This window comes from Haemaphysalis longicornis, unplaced genomic scaffold (assembly GCF_048455015.1).
Source record: "Haemaphysalis longicornis isolate Haplotype H1 unplaced genomic scaffold, Haemaphysalis longicornis Haplotype H1 scaffold_1, whole genome shotgun sequence".
Taxonomy (NCBI): Eukaryota; Metazoa; Arthropoda; class Arachnida; order Ixodida; family Ixodidae; genus Haemaphysalis; species Haemaphysalis longicornis.
Genome location: NW_027526203.1, coordinates 236,814,784 through 236,834,848, shown reverse-complemented (window position 1 = coordinate 236,834,848; position 20,065 = coordinate 236,814,784). Strand labels below are relative to the sequence as shown.

Below are 20,065 nucleotides of genomic sequence, written 5' to 3'. Positions count from 1 at the left end.
GCTGCTTGCCAATCGCTAACGCAGCGGTCCTTCTATCGGCCCGATTTTTCGAGCCCACCCCTTTGCGGAGGCAACAGCTTCAGGCTGGCCAGGGGCTGCTCGTTCGCTCGCTCCCGTGGTAAGTCTGCCAGCGCCATCTCCTGTTTGAGCACGCCCTTTCCCCCAAGTCCGACCGGGCTAGTGGCAATGCGCGCAAACTTCAGCGCGGCTGCGGTGGTCGTTGCCGAACCAACAGCTACGCTGCTCGAGGAAGCTGTCTTTGTCAAGAAAGCCTCTATGAATTCGTCCTATCCTTTTAATTCGCCACCAACTTGCCCATCATGAGCTCCACTGAATTGTGATGTCTGTCCTTAGAACAACAAAAAGAACATCTGCGGCTGCTGCCGGATGAGCCAGTTATCCGCTCTTTAGAGCAGTTTGCGATTACATGGCTCTGTCTGGCGCCACCTTTTCATGTCGAGATTGACCTGCTTGGCGCCAGTCGAGGCAGCCAGTGATAGTGAACTGGCTTTGCTACGAATCGCTGAGTGAGTCTGGCCCGTGGTCTGCATAGCACTGCTGCGTTTACGGCGGCTAAGCGGTGGCAAGTTTTTGCTGCCCAGGAGGAGCAGTGATATAGCATTGTGTACGGATTGAAAAAAAAAAAAAAATGTTGAAAGTGTGCAAAGGGCCACACGGAAAAAGACCTGGACTAGTGCCCGCCATTCACCTTTTTTTCCTCGTATCTTGTCCTTTTTTATATATGTACCCAAATTTTAATTTTCCCACTTATTTGTGCAGTTACGTATCTTGAGTAAAGGGGCATAGACGTCTAGCGGTACTGATGACGTAGAGCATACAGGGCGTTTAGCCTGGTATTCGCGGCTGAAGCCCTAAGGGTGGAGCGGTCTTCAACGCTGAACAGTTCCAGAGTAGTTTAACAGTGTGCAAACCCGAACTGCGCGTAAAACAAAGGACGAACCAAACCGGTAGCCAACAGCGGGATGTTCCGTTGCCATCGGGGTCGGCGCAGGGCACGAAGGGTTTTCCTCACTCGAAATGCTCGAGCAGCGCGCGTTTGTGTCTTGTCTCCAGGGGCAGTGCTTTCGGTCTTGGTGGGGTGGCGAGTGCCTGCAGCGCGCTGACCGCAGTCACGACCGTCCTTTGCAGATGCGTCCCGCGGCGGCCTGGCCATGAGCGAGCGGCAGCCGCTGCACGGCGGGCCCTTCGAGCCCGGGCCCCAGGGACCCGCGCCGGGGCCCGGGCCGCCCACGCTTCTGGCAGCCCAGGACGGCGGCTGGATGGTTTCGGGCGGGACGCCGTACCCCCTGCTGGCGCCGCAGGACTTCGCGCCGTTCGGGGCGCCGCCGGCCGCGTTCGAGCCGCAGTTCAACAAGGTGGCGCCCTGCTTCCCGTTCCCGCCGGGCTTCGGCTTCGCGGCGGCGGCGGCCAAGGAGGCGGACGAGGCCAAGGACGAGGGCCTCACTGCCCGCCTGCTCGAGAGGCCCGGCGACGGGTCCCCGCGCGCCGGCACGCCCGCCGGCGGCGTGGGCTACCGGCCCTGGGAGCAGGAGGGCTTCGAGGGGCGGCCTCCCGGCGACAAGGAGCGGCCCTTCAGCAACGGCCAGGACAAGGGCTCCCCGGGCCTGCAGTCCCAGGACAGCTCGCAGTCCAGCGAGCGCATGCCCACCCCCGTGGACAAGATGGCAGCGCAGCACCCGGCGGCGCCGTTTCCGATGCAGCATCATCCCTTCGCCGACTTCCCCCCGCACCACGCGGTGTTCTTCGCGGCCGACAAGGGCTCCGGCGAAGAGCCGTCCTTCCAGGTGCCCTCCGTGTCGTCCACCACCACTCGGCACACGCTGCTGCCCATGGCGCCGCACGAGTCCTGGGCGGCCGAGCAGCAGCAGCGCAACGGCCTGGCCGCGCCTCCGCCGCCGCCGGGCACGCCGGACGCCATGGACAAGGGCACCAAGAAGAAACGCAAGCGCTGCGGCGAGTGCCCAGGCTGCCTCAAGAAGGATAACTGCGGCGAGTGCGGGCCCTGCAGGAGTGTGCGCAGTCACCAGATCTGCAAGATGCGGAAGTGCGATCAGCTCAAGACCAAGAAGGAGAAAGTGAGTGAGGCGCCTGCTCTCTCGCTCGCCTGCCTGCCTGCCTGCCTGCTCGCATTGCGTGATCGAAGTGGGCTGCGCGCGCTCCTAGTAACAGCGCCGCACGTTTCGACGGCCCAGCAACAATTAGCGCCTCTCTTGCTTTCAGAGGGGAAGGGCCTCCTGGTCCCGTTCTTTTTATCGTGCGCTTACGAGACGCACAGGGGTCACCCGGCGGAACGTATAATGAGCATCGCGGTTTACACCAGGCACGACTGCCGCCGCGTGGCACACATCGGAGGGCCTGCGTTGCGTAAATATTATGGCCGCCGGGAGGCCCCCTCGGCCCCTTACGTGTCCCGGGGGCTCTGGTGATTCCTCGCAGCTTTTTATTACGGCGGGGGCCGCGTTGAGGGCTTCTGGGTCTCCAGAACGGAAGACCGTCCTGCCTGGTGTCCCGATTCCTTTGCGATGCATGTGCATCGGCAGCCGTGCCCGTATACGTTCTATCCGAAACATGTTTCCGATGAGGCTCGTCGAGGTACATATGCAGCGCATGTAGGTGGAGCGCGTTTAATAAAAGCAACATTCCGATTTTACGAATTTCTTCGGGAAATAGCTATTGGTACCTGAAAGCCCATATCTGGAAAACATCGCGTACGAGAATGCAAATTTAATTTGTAAACGAGGGGGGAGGGTAACCAGGTGTTAATTGACACGTCTTGCAACAGACGCCGGCGCCATCGCATGTCTGACATCTCACTGTGAAGTATATTATCTGGCCAAACAAATTAGGACACGTTTCCCTACCCAGTACAGTGAACTGCGAACATTGATCTCTTTATACGGAGTAAACCAAATTCAGATGACTTTTTTTTCCTTTCATTTTACCACAGCCGGTGCGGTGCATTGGGGCTTAATTTTTTTCTAGGTACCTTCTATTGAGAGAACAAATAATAGTCCAGAGATAGATGATCATAGCTCGGAGCAGAACGCGGTCAATCTTTGTTGCTCCCATGGTTTAGCACCGCTGCACTGCACATCAAATCCGCAAACGCTTTTCGCCAGTGTGACTGCATGCTCAGGTCTAACCTTTGCATGAACTTTGACCTGACGCTGTATGCACATGACAAGTTAACCACCATTGCCTGCTGGTGCTGTGCGCATATGGCTTCGCATCTAGACTGCAATTTTGCGCGCAGCCTTCTGGTCTGGGCACTGAGCAATCGTTGCGGCTCTTTGGCTCCATGACAAGGAGCTTGGAACAGAGACCGCCGGAAGGGCAAAGAGGCGGTGACGTCAGATCCGGTTTTTCTTGCGTGAGCAATGTGCCCCAGCTGTTCTTCGGAGCGAGCAGCGAGACGCGCACACGTCTGTGCGTTGGAGCGTTTCACCTCGCCAGTTTTTAAAGCGAGCCACAGGTTTTGAATACTTTTATTTTCATCTTTCCCTCTTCGCCGCACGGGTAGGCTTAGCGGTGTTTGTAACGTCCTTCATTCTTTTTTCCGGGCGGAGGTTAGGCTTGAATGGGCAGATAATATCAATCAGACGGCCCTGCGCTCTTGTCATTACGGCGTGCCGGGCCCAGACGCGGGCAGGACGTCCCTTTTTTGATAATGGGTCCGTTATTGATCATCCTCGACGGTCGCGCGCCGTGTGTAACTAATGGAACCACAACGGCGCGAACAAAACCGCCACTTTGCGGAGCATATGGTGCGCGTTTCCGGTCTGGGTCGGTTGCCCGGATGTGTTCGCCTCGCGCCGCCCTTTCAGCCGAGCTGGTCTCCAAATCCTTCCAAGAGAGGGAGTGGAGAGGGAGATCCGACAGGCGATCCCGCTGCCGGATATTTCCTAAACATTGGGCTCACCGTGCAGAGAGCCTACCCCAGTGGCAGCAGCGCGCACGAGAGGTTTGCCGGTCCGCGTGTCCCACGAGGCGAGCCTCAAGGTTGAATCAAATGAAGTTTCAAAGCAACGCAAAAAGACGAGTAGTAGTAGTAGTAGAAAACATTTATTGAGCTCAAATAAAATGACGGCGTCTTCTCAGACGTCGGACGGGGTGGTTCCCTGGTTTCGGGACCCATATACGGCCAGCAGCTCCTGGCCCCTGGTCGCCAGCGCGAGCTGGATCGGCAGGGCGGGGCTGGACCGTAAGGTCTCCCATCGCTCATGGGGTGGGGTAGTGGAGGGTGGAGGGGGGGTGGGGGGGATAGGGGACTTGAGTGAATTGCACTCCGTCAGGATGTGTGCGAGAGTGCCTATGCTATTTCTGCAAAATGGACAAGTGTCCTCTTCGGTTTCTGGGTAGAATTTTTTCATCAGGACTGGGTGTGTAAGTGAACCCGCCTGAATGCGCCTGATGATTGTTTGTTGTTCCCTGCTCAGAGTGCGGTGCGGCTCGGGGAAGGTGCGCCGATCCTCCCTATACTCGGAGGTAATCTCTCTGTACGTGAGCACCGGGTTGGTGGTGTCGGTGTCCTGCCCTGCCCGGAGGGTCATCGCTCGGGCATGATAGTCGGCTATGACGTTGCCGGCTACCTGTGTGTGGGCAGGCACCCATACGAGCTCTACGGCTCGCTCCGGCGCCCTGTTCTTCGTTAATATCGCGGCTGCCTCTAAAGAGATCACCCCTTTCCTGTAGCCGCCGTATGCTCTTTTGGAGTCGGTGACCACCACCCTGGCACCCGGTTGGACGAGCGCCAGGGCTATGGCCACTTCCTCTGCTGTCGCTGACTCTCTGGTGTTGACTGCAGCGCTGTTTATCAACCGTTCCCCGTCGGTTACCACCGCTGCTGCTTTGCTGCTGCCCTTGACGAGGGACGCATCCACGTATAGGACTCCCTCAATCCGCTGCATTTTGGAATTAACCGCCTGAGCTCTGGCTTCTCTCCTGCCATCATTTTTCCCCGGCGTCATGTTCCGCGGTAAGGGCTTGGTGGTGATTGTCGTCAAAAAGACGAAGACAAAGGGGAGACACTAAGTGCCGTTTCGTGCATCCCGTCGTCGTTTGGTGGTGCAAGTTTTGCCGATCGTTTTGCAGCATTGCTGTTTCTCAGCCGGACCTAACTCCGCGCTCCGATAAGCAGATGTCATTGTCAGCAGGTCGATTTACACGCGTCGCGTCGAGTTGGGTTCATTTGTACAGACGTGCGCGATGACGTGAGCGCACAATCGTGGCTGTTAAATTCGTGAAGCGTCTGCGACAATGTTGGCCATTCCGTCGCCCGCATTTCCCACTGCCAGTAGCCCCTTCGTGCGCAGACGGGGCTATTGGTAGTGATGGCTGCATCCCAATCCCCGCCTAAGTTGATGTCCATTTTTACGCTTTGACATTGACATTTACCTCGACATTCGTCCAATGCCGCGGCGGGGATGGCTGCACGTTAGAGGAAACTTCAGGAAATCCCGGGTCTGCTGAGACGTCTTCATGTTGGCGAAAATCCGCGGACTAAGTAGGGTGATATTGGCGACTTTTGGCGTACCGCGCGACACGCGATCGCTGGGGCTGCTGAGAAGGTACGAAAAGATTTTGGTACATCTTCGCCGGCAGCTTTCCGAATGCTCCTTGCGCACTGTCCCCGTGGAAAGAACCACGGGGCACAGCCGAGCGTGCGAGATATCAGCTTTCATATTGTTCGGAGTCCGTAGCAGCGCGGGTCTTGGCACTTGGTAAAGCGAACGAACTACGCAGCGCCGGTTCGGCACGGCGCGTCGCGCGTGTAGCTGCCGGTGTAAAGAAAGCTCCGAGTGCTTTAATCGCTGTCCGCCTGTGGCAAAAGCAACAGCGACTCAGCGGGCGTCCCGTGGCAGCCCCTTAAAAATAGACTTGGCGCGGGCCGCCGGCGCTCTACGCCGCGCGCACCGTCGACGTGCAGCTGCCGCGGCGGCGGAAGAGGCGGCGCCGACCCTGGTTGCGCGCTCCCGGTCGACTCGGTGCTCTCCATTCACACTGCCAGAACAGCGAGCGCCGCCCCTTGACGCGACGGTCCCTTCAGCTGCGCTTCTGTCCCCCTCTCCTAAAGTACGAATGCCTTGGTGTGCGACGCTTACTGACTGCCGATGCTTTTAATATGGGAACAAGCCCGAAAGGTTGATTTCAAAGCTTATCGAGGAAAGTACTAATCTTGGGCTGTGGGTGGTGACATCTGCCTATTACCACATAGATTCTCTCGCAAGGAGGGCCTTTGTACGCCTTTTGGGCCCACATGCGTTGCGTGTAAGTCCTCTTGCTGACTTAATGTCGGCCGTTCGCTCGGGCGCTCGCGGTTTGGTTCCAGAACATCTCTGGTTCATTTAAAAGTGGCGTTGTGCAACTCGCGGCTTTGACGTTAAAGTGACACGGGAACGGCCGCTACCTAAAAGAAGTTGCGGCAAGGAGCGTAGTAGGGGGAAAGGCGACGCAAGAAAGCGTGGTGCACCCAGAGTGCGAATGGCCATTTCCTCGACTCCCCGAAAGGAGCAGGGGGAGGCGGATATGCGAATGGCCGACCGTTTGATATCGAGCGGCAGAGCGTGCCTTCTGCTTACTCCGGCAAATTGCCGCCGCTCCAGGTTTTCCCAGAAATCATGGCTGCGCGTCCGTTTGGGGAGGGGGGACAATGCGCCGACGGGGTCGCTCCCTCTTCGTGGCCCCCTCCTCCCTACCACGCGGAGGATGAGAGCGAGGGTGCCCCGATTTAATCAAGAGATTTCTTCTTCTCTAGCGTGCCGCCTTTTCATTTTAATCTGAGTGATCCGGCTTTTCTGAAAAGGGCGATGATTTGCCACTCCAATCATTTATTCACTTTCTCGGTTGTGCCTCAGACCTCTGGAAACGAGGCTTGCAAGTATCGGTCATCGTCCCTCCGTTTTTGTTTTTTACCAACGTTGGCGTTTTCCTTTGTTCCCTAGCGCAGTCACCGATGCCTTGCTCTGCGTCATTTGTAGCATGTAGAAAAAAGGAAGTAATCGTTAAGTGTGGTTCAATGGCAACACGAATAATATTGAAAACTATCAGCCGTCGCGCCATCTTGCCGCACGCTCTTTTCGTAGTTCGCGCTCCTGTCCAACTTTTTTGGCACGGCGAATTCGAATGCACGGCTTGCAACGAGCTCGCACTCCGTCGAATCTCGCCGTGCAAAACCTCAGAACTCTCTCTCTCTCTCTCTTCCCCCGGCCTTTTTCAGTTTTCTGTTTTTTTTTTCTGTGCTGATTGTTCATAAATGGCGGCGGCAGCCCCCCCTCCCCCCTCCCCCCCATTGGTCGGCCAGGCAGCCTTCCAAGTTCCTGGGCCAATCGTGGCCGACGCGCGAGCAGCAGTACAAGGCGCGGAGTTTGTTCCCGAGCAAGAGCGGGAAGCGCACGAATCGACGGTCCAGTTTCCGCAGTGGCTGCACCGCGGGCCCGTTTCTTGAAGAGGATGCGTCGTCCAGATGTGCGCCCCTCCCTCTCCCTTTTCCGCGCGGGCTCCTGCGAGCGCCTTCTGGCGGCCATCTGTCCCTTGCGTAGAAGCGCGGGCATGCGTGCGCCGGCCGGACGGCTTTTGGCCTTTGTCAGCGCGCCAGCATGCGGTCTGGCCGGAGCTCGTCGGTACGCTCTGCCGGCTCCGGCCGGAGCTTTCGGCCGCTGTTGGACACGGGAAGGGGAACCTGGAGCGTTAGCACCGCCGCCACTTCCGTTGGTGGAAACTAAAACCGTTTCCGCGGACCGACCGTTTCGTACGGTCCCTGCAAAGTCGGCCACACCTTCTTCAACCTCTTACGTGCGGCTTGGACCCGGACCCACTCGTTATTTCTTTACCGGAGGGCGTGCGAGATATATTGGCGCCTTCGGTGTTCCCTGATAAACGGACGTTAGATTTTTGTTAGATTTCTCGAATATTTTCAATTTAATTTTGAGCCTCGCTAATACATTTTCATGGCAGGCTGCATCGGTATGTGAGAGAAGCTGCAGTTTCCAAATGTCTGGGAAGTCGGTGGTATCTGTCTTTATTCGTTCTTCATACGCGTTAAGTAGCGGGTAGCCGAAGGGAATTAGGTACTGGCAGATGCCACGCGGAGCACTGTATTCGTGCACAACACAAGTATCGCACTTCAATATCATTCTATCGCACGAGTCCCAGTAACGTGAACCTGTAGACAGCACAAGTCAGGTCATCGTGGTGAACGTGGTGCGGGACGAAGACTGACCATCTTCCTCCTGTGCAAATCATCCGCAGGCGTATTACGACTCTGATACGTACCGTTGAAACTCGATTTTACGAAACCCGATTTTACGAATTTCCCGATTTAACGAACAAATTCGGATTCCTTCTGCAGTTGCCCATAGGCTTAATGCTTTTATGACCTCGAAATAACGAAACAAACTTCGCCGCCAAACCCGGTTTAACGAAGCCATCCGGGGAAAAAAAAGATGCATATAAGAGTTTTTTTCCATATTTATGGCGTCTAGAATGTCTGCTGCCTGCGCAGTGGAAGCACACGAGCTGGCAGTGTGCTGTTAGCTCGTGTTGCGGGCTCGGGGAGCCCACAACACGAGCAGGAAGAGGCATTGCCCAGTTGTCGGGAAGAGCTTCGTCGGCGTGACGAGGGAGCCGCAGATCAGAACTTCGATGACTTCGTGAACGCCGACGCGGACACTAACACAACAGAAGCTCTCGACGACGAGGAGATAGTGCAGCTTGTTGTCCGGCGCACGAGGGGAGTCTGAAGATGCGAATGATCCGGATACCGTCGAAGCTCCCGTGCACACAGCAAGCCAGGTGATGGGCGCCGTCGACCTTCTGGGGCGGCTTGCTGGGGCACACGAGGGCGTAGAGGACGCTTTGACTTCACTGGCCAGCTACGAGAACTGTGTGCTCGCGCTGCTCACAAATGGCGCGCAGGCGAAAATCGCAAGCTTTTTCTCGAGGCAATAAACTTGTCGTTCTCTCGATTTTACGAAGTTCCCGATTTAACGAACTAATTTACGGGTCCCAATGGCTTCGTTAAATCAAGGTTCAACTGTATTTGCCGTTGATTGCACAGTGGCGAAAACCGTGGAAGGAAAGAAGGCGCGAGTGGCGGCAGCAGCAGCGCCAATTCGCTCGCGTCTCGCCGTCTTTCATGGTAGACCCGTATCGTCTTGCCCTGCTCTCTCGTGGTGCAAGTTAATCGCGACCGTCACTTCAGCCCGTTCTGTTTTTGAGTGCCGGGTGCCTCTTCCTCGTCTACCCTGACGCGTTGCGGGCACTGTTTCGGGCGCAGATTCAGACTTGACGTCCCCGGCCGACGGAGCTCGCGAACATCGGGGTCTCTCTGGCCCGCGAGAACGCTGTGCGGGCTGCGAGTGCAATTTCGCGCCTTTTCTCGGAAGCTTCGTTCTGGCCGCACCACTAAGCGGCCGCTCTCGCTCCCCGTGCGGCGGCCTCCGGCCCGGGCGCTTGTTCTCTCCCCGGATGGCATTAATTTTGTTCTTCTTCTCGTGTCCTTTTCTGAGTAGTGCACCCAGACGGTCGCTTCTGGCCGGTCCACATTAAGGGACCCCCTCGAAACGTTGCGCATGGAAATTGGTCTTCATTACCACTGGCGCACTTGGTGGCTTCGTCAAGGAGTCTCCCCCCGATGCGCGTTTGGTGAGGCACACCCGTCGAGGGATTCGAGCCGCTGGTTCTTTCGTTTCTTTGGACCCGCCGACCTACGCTGCACTCGTGTCGTCTGTCCTCACTGGCTCCGCGAACAGTTCAAGGAGACGGGATGAAAATTCCCTGTGCTCCTGGGCCGGAGCCTTTGCACGAAAGAAAACGCCCACCGTGAGCTAAAAATACGAGACCGCGTATCTGCTTGTTCAGCTGCAAATTACGCCGATATACAAAGGCGTTCCGGCCGCCACTGCCACCTAACTCCCCCTTCTACCCCGTATGTTCTTTCCCACCTCCCTCCCCCATAATAACCTTCCCTCTGTCCATCTCTCCTCCACTCCTGCCTGTACTAGCCCTAAACTAATCCTACCTACCTGTCCTCTCTGATCCTCCGACGCTTCCCTTTTCCTACTCCCTTTCCGATTTATTCCCCCCCCCCCTCTCTCTCTCTCTCTCTCTCTCTCTCTCTCTCTCTCTCTCTCTCTCTCTCTCTCTCTCTCTCTCTCTCTCTCTCTCTCTCTCTCTCTCTCTCTCTCTCTGTCTCTCTCTCTCATTTCCCCCCTTAAATTATCCCCAACCGCTCTCACTCCGATCTCCCCCATCCCTTCCGGTCACCTATATCCTCCCCCCCCCCCCCCCCCAATGTCCGTTCTGTTCTCGTAACTCATCTTCCTCCTTCGTAACATTTTGCTATCCCTATTTTTCCTCCTTTCCGCCTCTTTCCCTCTCAACAATGGACACGAACCATGAAATAGGCGAGAGTTACTTCCAATCTTCAGAACATTTTAATCGCGCTTTGCCTTCAGCTTTTCGGAGTAATAAAAAACTTGCGCTTTGACCTTTTCTTTTTCTGCGCGTGTGTCCGCAAGCGAGGGCGTATGAGCAGGTGGAGACGCGATGCGCGGTCAGTGAAATCGGGCTTTAAAGTCAGACGTTCCGCCCACCCCAACGCGGGGGGCATCGTATTGTTCCGAATCTGGCGAAGACTGCACTCGCGAGGCCGCCCGTTCGGGGACGGCGGTCGCTTTCATCCTGCCTCCACCCGCGTGCTCAGCCCCTCTACTCTTATTCGGTTATCGCGGTGGCGATTAAATGGCGAGAGAAGCAGCCTAGCGGACCCTTCTTGATTTTTCCGCCAAGCGCGGGCGCTTTGCGGGGCTCGAGGGCTCATTAGAATCGACGCCGCTCGGAAACCGAAACCGTTGGCGGCCGGGCGGGGAGTTTCTTTTCTGCGGAGGCTGGCGGTGGGCGCGAGGAGAGCGGCAGGTTCGAATCTGTCCCTCGGGGCAGGAGAGCGCGAGGTATTAACCCCATCGGGAGGAGACCGCTCCCAGCAACGACAGGCCAATTAGCCGTGGATAATAGCTCCTTCCTCCGGCCGAGCCGACGACGCGGCGGTGGCTGAAAACGGGCGCGCGCGGCTGTTTCATCTTCTTGCTCCTTCGCGGCCGCTCTCGGGGAGCCTCCTCGGCGGCGGTTGCAAGCGGAGCGGGGAGGCCCAGGAGCGCGCTCGCCACCCCCCGCGCCGCCGCCGTGAGCGGGGCTGTCACTGGGGCGTTTGCTTTGGCGCTTGTGCGGAATTCTGGCGGCGCCGGCGGAGTCTCGATGAAGGGCCCATTCAAGCCGCCGCTTCCTTCCATTCTCTATCCCTCCCTCTCTCTTCTTTCTTTATTCGGGTTTTCGGTAGCGCCGAAACTGAGACCCGAGGGAAGCGCACTTTACCGCCTTGCTACTAGACACACTGACCTACCTATACAGCAGCCCCCCTCCCTTCGATTTGCTCGGGCAGGATCAGTTGCGTTCAGAATTGAACGAAATCATCAGAGGGTTCTGAACGCAAAACGAGACGAAATCTATTCGTGTTTCCCCGTCGCCGCCTCAGTCTGATTGAAGAATGGAGCAGTGGGAACAGTCTGGCTTCGCTTAACGAATTCGTCTTTCGTATTAATCGCCTCACCTGTTGTGCATAATTGGTTACTCTAATAGGACTGGAGCCATTTATAGTGTCTAGTGGAACTAAAAACCGAAATTCGGCTACCTATTATTGACCTGTTGGCGCGCCAATGATTTTAACTCAATTGGTTTAATTGTTGTATAGCTGGTAGCATTCCCGCGATAAAATATGTGGGCTTGCGTTTTGGTTCAAATACGTGGTGCAACCGTGGCTTTTATTGCATATTGGAGATCCTCAAAATTACTCAGCTGTGGCACCGAAGTCCTTGCCACACTTCTCGTGTACTTGAAAGACGCCAGCTCGATAGCACAACGATTTGGAGTTGGTTGTTGCCTTGCTGGTGACACCCGTATTTCTTTACTGGCAGCTGAGCGCGCTGAAGTTCTGGAAAACACGAATACGCTCTGGTTTGTTAACGTTACACAATGTGCAGGTTCAAACCAATATTCAACCAAAGCTATTTAAATCACTGTGGGTACCCTGTCGTTTGAAGCTGATTGTCTACTAGTGTCATAAAATATAATTCATTTGTAGCAATTACGGACTTTTATTTCGAATGCCACGAACACAGTGGAGGGTATTTACTTATCTTCGTCTCATTGTGAGGACAATGAATTTTAATCGTTCTAAACCGGCATTCATTTTATCTCATAAAACATACTAGAAGGATTTACGCAGGTTGAACCCACCACCTAGTGTTCGTTTCCGCTTCAGCCGGTTGAAATCCCCATCCTCCGAGTTTCCTTGGGTTCGCTACCTCGCATAACACGGTTACCTCGCAGTGAAGCACCCTTTCCGTTTACGCTTGACTCGGTCGGAAGTTGTTTGCTCTGCTCTATTTCTGTACCCGTTTGGTAGTTGTGCGGATTTGTGTGAAGATTCGCCATTACTAGTGCGTGCAGCTATTACGTACTGCGTATTAAAGCTAGGCACGCTGCGTTTAAAGCGTCGCATAATCGAGCGCCTTGCTTCCAGCACTTTTTTTTTTGCTTTTTCGGGTCGACCTCACTAAGACAGATGTGCACGAAACGTTTTCCAATAAAAAGGAAGCACTGTTGAGTGGGCTATCCTGCTGTGCTTCTCAGACAAGTGGCCGGCGCGCTTTCTGTCTGCGGTCAGGAGGAAACGGGAGCAGCAACCGGCCGCTGTTTGTAAACACGGGGGAGCTTTCCGTGCCGTGGAAGAAATTCGCGCCGGCAGCAAAAAGGGAAACGAGCGGCGTCTGGGCGAAGAAAGGCGACGCACGCACGGCGACCCGCATCGTCTGGCGGCTGCCCGGGGAGGACGTCGGGCCGCTGGGATGAATGAACAGCCAGCGTAGCGTGGGCGTTTCCCGGGAGACCGAAAGAGGAGGCGAGGGAGGCCCACGGCAAAATGCAGCCTGAAACGCAGAAACAAAGACGTTCGGGAGCCGAGAAGAAGGGGGGGGGGGGGGGGGGGGTGAGGTAAGACACAAAGGCGAGCGGGACTAACCCGAGGGGGAAGAGCGTGCAATGAGTGGAGCGGATGAGAGGGACCGCGCCCGGCATCGAAAAAGAAGGGTGACAAGAAGCGCGCTGGTGGGGGGGAAGAGGCTGTGGCGGCAGCAGTAGGAAAATCGATGCGAGCTCGGAGGAGGAGGAGGAGGAGGAGGAGGAGGGGCGGGGGACGCAGCAGACGATTCTGGAAGCTGGGTTGGTTGTAAACGGGGTGGTTGCTGCGTGTGTGTCGGCCCAGGGAGGCAAGGGCGCCGGTGACTCAGAGGTGTTTTCCCCGAACCACCGTACTTGTCGTTGTGTGCGCGTCTGCGTGGCTGCTGCAACTGTTTTTCTTCTTTGGGGCCTTCCGCGCTGCGTTCTCGCTTTTTGTCCCTACGTTCCGACTTCATCTTGCTGATTCTGCGAGCGTTCACAGCCCCCGCGCATTGTCTTCTTTTTTTGCTCGGTCTAGTTGCGCCCTTTTGCCCTGGTGCGTGCCCCGAGAAAAACTAGGCTCGCGCGCCTCGCGGGAATGAGCTGCCGGTCTGGCATGAGCCAACAATGAGAAGGGTTTCCCCTCTTCCTGCGACTGCCTGCGCGCTTCCCTAACATGTTGCGAGCGCGCACACGGTAATCACAGTGTTTTTACACCGGGAAGAGAGGTGTGGTTCCGGCAGTCATCCTGGAATCCCGGAGGGAAAAAAAAAAAAAAAAGCGACGCGAGGTCGGCCCGAGGGTGGATATTACGCGTCCCAGATCGCTTTCGCAGCGTCCACATTTTGCTCCGTTGAAAAAGCTCGCGCTTTCCATTTGTGCGGGTGCACCTGTGTGGGGGGGCCAGATCTTGAGCTTGCCAAGCGCGCTGCTACGGCATAGGGACTTGGTGCGAGTCTTGGCTAGACAAGCTATTTGCTTACGTATCCCGGGCAACCGTGAGTCATCCCCTCTGCCCCGCCCGCATTTGGTGCTGGCGGTACCTTGCGAGCCCCTGGCAAGAGTTGAGCATCCCTCTTCTCGTTCTCGCCCCCGTGAGCCGCCTTGCCGGGCAGATTTCGTATCTCTGCCCTACTACTAATAGTGTTACAGGGAACGGGTCTTCCTTACTTTGGTCGCGATAATCTTTTTTTTTTTTCTTTTTACTTCCTCGTCGGTTTACGCGGCTGCCTGGAAAAATGCTGCCGCCGGTGGAAGGGGGAAGGCGTCTCTTGCCCCTTCCGGGACCCCGCAAAGCGCGAGATGATGGCGTCCATTTGGCGATTGCCGAGGCGCCCCTTTCCGCCTCGGCTGCCAGCTGCGTTTTTACGACGGCGTCCTCCCTGCATCCGCCCAGCGAGTGGCACGCACTCGTACGTCTCTCCCGTTTACGTCGGCGCGCGGGAGGTGGGTGAGCTGCACGTGCGCCGCCTCCTCCTCCGCTCACGGGCGGACTGATGGACAGCGCATGCGCGTTGCTTCGAGTTTCCGCACCAGCCCTAAGGGACAGCTTTTTAGCCTCCCAAAATCAGCAGCTAGCTTCATTAGCTGTTGCACTTGGAGGATGTTAGCGCACGAAGGAGGATCAGGATAAAGGGCCTGTGGGGGGTTCTTTTTTCTGCGAGTTCCCCCTCTATCCTGCGATGCCATCACGGACACTGAGAAGCTGCCGTCGTTGTCGCGTTAAATTTTCTGAGGCCTTTTTGCTTGAAAGCATCGCGTTTACACACGACTGGTGATTCCATGTAAGGAGCAGGAGGCGCACAATGCAGCCAAAAGAGCCGAACGCCAGGGTCTCCGTGCTTGCTACTCCAGCGGATGTCGTTGGCTTCTAACTCGGGTACGCAAACATTATGTAGCGGTATACAAGCCTTTCATAAGTATCGCAAACGAGGCCACAACGCCTTCGCGAGAGCACGTGTGACCAAGCGTTTACGTCCGCTGACGTCAGCACATAGTGGCAAGCGTCTCCCGCACATTCTACGCAGCAGACTGGTGCAACGTTGAGGACACCAGTGAGCGCTTTGATGACGCTGTGCTTGCAAGACGGAGCGCTAACCGCGGGGCATGCACGCTGCAGACATACTTGCTGCCGTGCGGAAGGGCGCGCTACATTCTGATTTCAGTAGTATTCTTCGTACGTGTACTTGCGCTGCGCGCAAGTACACGTTTAATCCCCGGTTTCCAAGAAGGAGAGCTCACGAATTCGAGTGCGGCTTTTATTCCCCAGCGAGATGATTCGGCCGTTTTTGTTGTTAGTGGTTTGCGGTGATTCATTTCGAAAGAGGCGCTTGGGGCTCATTGAAGAGGAGACCTGCTTTCTGCGCGATGTGTAACTATCCGGGTTCCTGGGACCTGTGCTCTGCCGAGGGGGTTGAGCGTCTCCCTTTTCCGGTCGTTAGCTCCGTCGTAGCCGTAAAAGCAAGCGCGGCCGCTTCTATTCTGGGACTCCGGAGAGGACCTCTAACGACGTCGGGGCCCCGTAACGAGGGGCTCAGTAAACGAATCAAGACTCGTCGGATCCTGCACAGCTGGCTTCACCTTTACGACGAATGCCCCGCTCGCATCGCACAATTGTGCCATCAGTCTCCGCTCTTTTCTTCCGTGTCCGGTCTGTCTATTTGCCGTTAGCTAGTAAGAAACTGATCAAAAAGCTTCTTGGATTGTACCCAGCAGACGCAGCGTTTCACGAGCTCGGTAAGGGTTTTACCATCGTGAAACGTATTCGACGTCGTCGTTGGGACTGGCCCCTCCGTTTAAGGTTCGACTCACCCCTAACGTGATAGGCGACTCGTACGGTGGGACAGGAAACGGTGTTAGCTCTATTCACTGCGGACGGAGGAAAATGTGGGGCAGGCAAAAATTCTAACGCGCGCGACACGAATGTGGACACACATCGGCCCCGTTTTCCCTCCTAGTACCGTCTAGTTGGCGCTGCAGTTGTTTTTTCTGCTGTGCGTCAGCGTGAACCACTAGCTCCTGCCAAAGTACTTTTGCGAGAAAATGAGGTTCGCGCGTGGTAAAGAGGCAATCGCCGCCGCAGCAAGGACTGCGTCTGTCGCAGAAGCGCCGCTGCGTCAGAGGCGCCGGGCGGAGGTCGCATAGCATATCTCGCGGCAGTGGGAGATCGCCGGGACGTTGGGTGTCCGCGCCAAAGCGGGCGCGTAGCTGCCGCGCGTGCGTGCCGGAGGCGAACGCTGGCGTCACATGCGAGCAGGGATTGCGGAAGCTGGACGGGGCGTCGGTTGAGGCGGCAGCAGCAGCAGGTGCCGACAAGAGCTCGCCCGGGGAGGCTGGCTGGCCCGCCCCGCGGCACTTAATGCCTAGCGGCACACGGGGGGGCTGGCACCCCACCCGGAAGGCCGCCCGCCAAGACCGGTAGCGGTGGCGGGGAGGCCCCGGCGCGGGGGGCCCCGATCCAAGGAGCTGAGGGCGACGGCGGCCTTGGCCCACCGCCCGCCGACCTTGAACTCGTTGCGCGCCCCACCCCGAAAGGGACGACAGGGGCGGGGAAGCACGCTGCGCCGCCGGCACCTTGGTCCGCCTGGGCTGCCCCCCCCTCCTTTGCGGCGGAAGGTAGTCACACGGTGGGCGACTCGAGCTCACTGCGTGAACCTGCCTCCAACACGTTGAGCTGCTGAGAGGACTAGCGGAGGACGACCTCTCGTGTCGACCACTCGGTGCTTGTAAATGAATGCCGCCGTGTAGCCTAGTTTGGATCCGTTGCCTCGCACCGCAACCTGCATATCAGCTGCAGGCTTATTATGCCTGCGTGCAATTTTCCACAGGTCACTGGTCGCTGCCGTCTTGGAGGCGTGACGGCAGTATTGTAGCGACGCACTCATGCGCGGAACAGTTACTCTCGTGACCGTATGCCGAGTCATGACCAGAGATGTGTGGTTAAAAAACAAAACAGAGGATCAGAAAAAAAAGTTTTTTTTGGTGTTCATTTTCTTCGTTTTTTTTTTCAAGCAGGATAATACTGAAAAACAAACAGACGGCTTCTCCGGGGAAATTTGCTGTGATGCGACCAATCTTCAGTAAGGAAAACGCTTTCTGATGCCAGTGCCTTGACGTGAAATCGTGCGCATATTTTGAGAGCGGAAGCTCTGGTGGTTCTTTTGTGATGCCGCAGTTATATTATCTTCAGTGTTAACGGAAATATTTATCGGGCACTTCAGTCTATTAAGTGATTTGAAGGCGAAAGCAAGCGATTGTTGAAGACTTTCTTCACTGCTTCGTCGTGTTTGCGGTGCCTTCACGTTCAACTGCCATGCGCCACGCATACGGATAATTCTTGTTCTATCCTGGCACGGTACAGGGTTAGGGCTGTAGGTACCAAACTTGCCTTCGGCTCTTTGCGACCCGGTTTCATGTTCCATTCGAACCCGAAAAGGTTTCTGTGTATTTTTAACGTATTTTTTTACAGCGGCAGTAATTTGGTTTCATTCGTGTAGTCGCCAGCAGCTGCGGTCACTTTTCGTGTTTAACGAGACATCTAAGGACTTCGTCTTAAGAAGTATGTCAAATTTTTATAGATATGTGCGGAATCGTTCTCTCTCTCTCTCTCTCTCTCTCTCTCTCTCTCTCTCTCTCTCTCTCTCTCTCTATCTCTCTCTCTCTCTCTCTCTCTCTCTCTCTCTCTCTCTCAATTTTTCTGAAAAAAAAAATACATGAAGCAACCGGTTCTTCACGCCCCTGAAAATTTCATGAAAACTTGCATTTCTAGTCATGACGCGCGAGAAGGCGGCGTTGTTTTAAAGTCAGTTATTGGCATCACTTTGTCGGCTAAACTCGATAAAAAATGTGTGTAGGATTTTGTGCTATTGCACTATCGAAACGAATTAAAAATTGGCCGTGCTCCAGTGCAAATGACGTAACGCTCCTGTTCTTTGATGTATAGTTGTCCATTTCGTATTTCGCGCGCTGTGCAAGTAGTCTGACTTAGTTTCAAATTTCCCGGCTTGGCAAACACGAGTGTGCCAGCATTGCAACGCCGGCCTCGCTGTGTGGCGCCAATAGCGTGGCAAAGTTTTCAGACGTCACTTGTGCGAGCCAGGCATCTTTTTATTGCGTGACCGGGAGACCACACTGCATACCGTATCGCCAGTGCACGGCATGACGACGTTAAAGACAGGCGCCTGTCAGGCTGTCATTCTGCTCAACGCCGCGCAGTCATTTACCGTGTGGCCCAGTGGCTGCTGCTGCCGTTTCCCACGCATAACGCGCGCGTTCAGTTCCCACCGGTGGCTGCTTACATTGTTGTCGAACTGCGAAATAATTTTTAAAGACGATAGTCTTTCTTGGGCTACTTAAACCCAGAAATTTTGGTCTGTATGTCTGTCTATCTGTCTGTCCATCTGTCTGTCTGTGACTCGATTCAGCCACCCGGCCAAAGCAAAACAATGCCTGCGCAATAGTCTTATATAGTCACAGCTAAATCTACCCGTCTATGTCCGGTGTAATGTTCATACTTCTCAACATTGTTGAAGAAGAACAAGACATTACGCAAATATGAGACAACAAATCAATACAGAAGTGATATTTGCAGTGTTCCTTTATAAAAAAAAATCCAACGTGCTTGACTTTTGTGAAATTAAATACTTCATCAACTGCAGAAAAAGAATTCACTCCGCCGTCGCCTGCTGTCGCCCGCGCCACTATAGCTTCTGGCGCCATTTTAAAAAAATCAATCGGCAACAGTTACGCAAGGTTCCACTAGATAGGTTCCACGTTCTGCTTGCAACGCACGTGGAGTAGGGAAACGCGGTTCTATAAACGTTGAAGTAGGGCGCCTCGATTAACGCGCGTCTTCGCCGTACGGCAGCGTTCGCATCGAGACACCCGGTTTGGAGCAGTGGAACGCGGGAAATTTAAAATGATTTAAGCAAACCTTTGGCGTCTTTACATTGGGAGGAGCGCGACGCAAGAGGAACAACATGAGAGGTGAGCGGGAAAACGAAGGGAGGCATTTACTTCGCAAAAGCGGATAAAGAGTATCGTCTTTTGACGGCATTTGCAACGAAAGGAGCAGATACGCGGCCATTTTTTTTTGTGGGGGCTTGGGGGAGGGGGTTTTCAGTGCGTACCAACTACCCGATTGCATCAACTATGTGACACACTTTTCTGGCGTTCTTCTCAACCTCTAAACCCTGCGGCCATCCTCGCTTGTAACTCGGTAACGACGACGCTGTTGCTGCTTTGCACCCCTAGAGTATCCAGCGATGGTCGCCGCCGAGCACGGGCCGCCGATATCCGGCGGACCGTTCCCGTTTGCTCGTCAGATCGTGCTCAGCTCCTTTGCGCTTCGGACACGAGCCTAAAGGCCCAACCACATGCAGCGTATTTTCGGCGTCGCGCCAGCGTCAGCGTCGTTCGGCGTCGACGAGCGTCAGCGCGCGCGCCAAAATGCATGGCGACGCGGGCTGACGCTCCGGCGACGCCGATATCTACGCTCGGCAGATCTCGGCGCGAGCGCCGGAAGCGGCGCTGGTGCCAGTTTCCGGTTGTGCCAGTCCGTCTCGCAGTTTTAATGGCGGCCGACATGCCGAAAATCAACGCTGAGGCACTAATAAGTGCAGTCGCTGCCCGCCCCGCTCTATGGCAGGCTAAACATAGAGACAACAAACACAAACACTGCAAACAGGCGTTGTGGGACGAAGTGGCAGCAGCCGTGGCGCCCGTGGCGAATATGGCGGCACACTGTTGCCACTGTTGCTCGAACGAAAGGCTTTCGTCGGCTTGATGCAGCCGGCAGTTTTTCTTCAGCATTTAAACAACGCAGTTGGATGCGGTTTAGCAACGTTAAAGTCACTTCAGTGCATTTATAAACAAAAATAAACGTTTACTTTAAAGCCTAATTACAAAAAACTCTGCACAACTTGTTTATGTTGGCACAGAGCTAGGCAAGCAAGTCTGGCAACACACACAGACGCAGCGTCGAGCGCGCACGCCGGCGCGTGATTTCGCCGGTCCCATTCGGTTACTCGCCCTCTCCTGCGGGTGCGCACGT

At 55.6% G+C, this 20,065-nt stretch overlaps 1 protein-coding gene across 3 annotated transcripts in view; it reads left to right on the top strand.

The window, feature by feature from the left end:
• Tet (Ten-Eleven Translocation (TET) family protein) overlaps positions 1-20,065 on the top strand; it is a gene marked incomplete in the record, with an annotated part of 210,615 nt that overhangs the window by 95,670 nt on the left and 94,880 nt on the right. For all 3 annotated transcript variants that reach the window (XM_077674772.1, XM_077674766.1, XM_077674760.1), the window contains 1 exon segment: positions 1,150-2,096. In XM_077674772.1, coding sequence (XP_077530898.1) covers positions 1,150-2,096 — 947 coding nt within the window.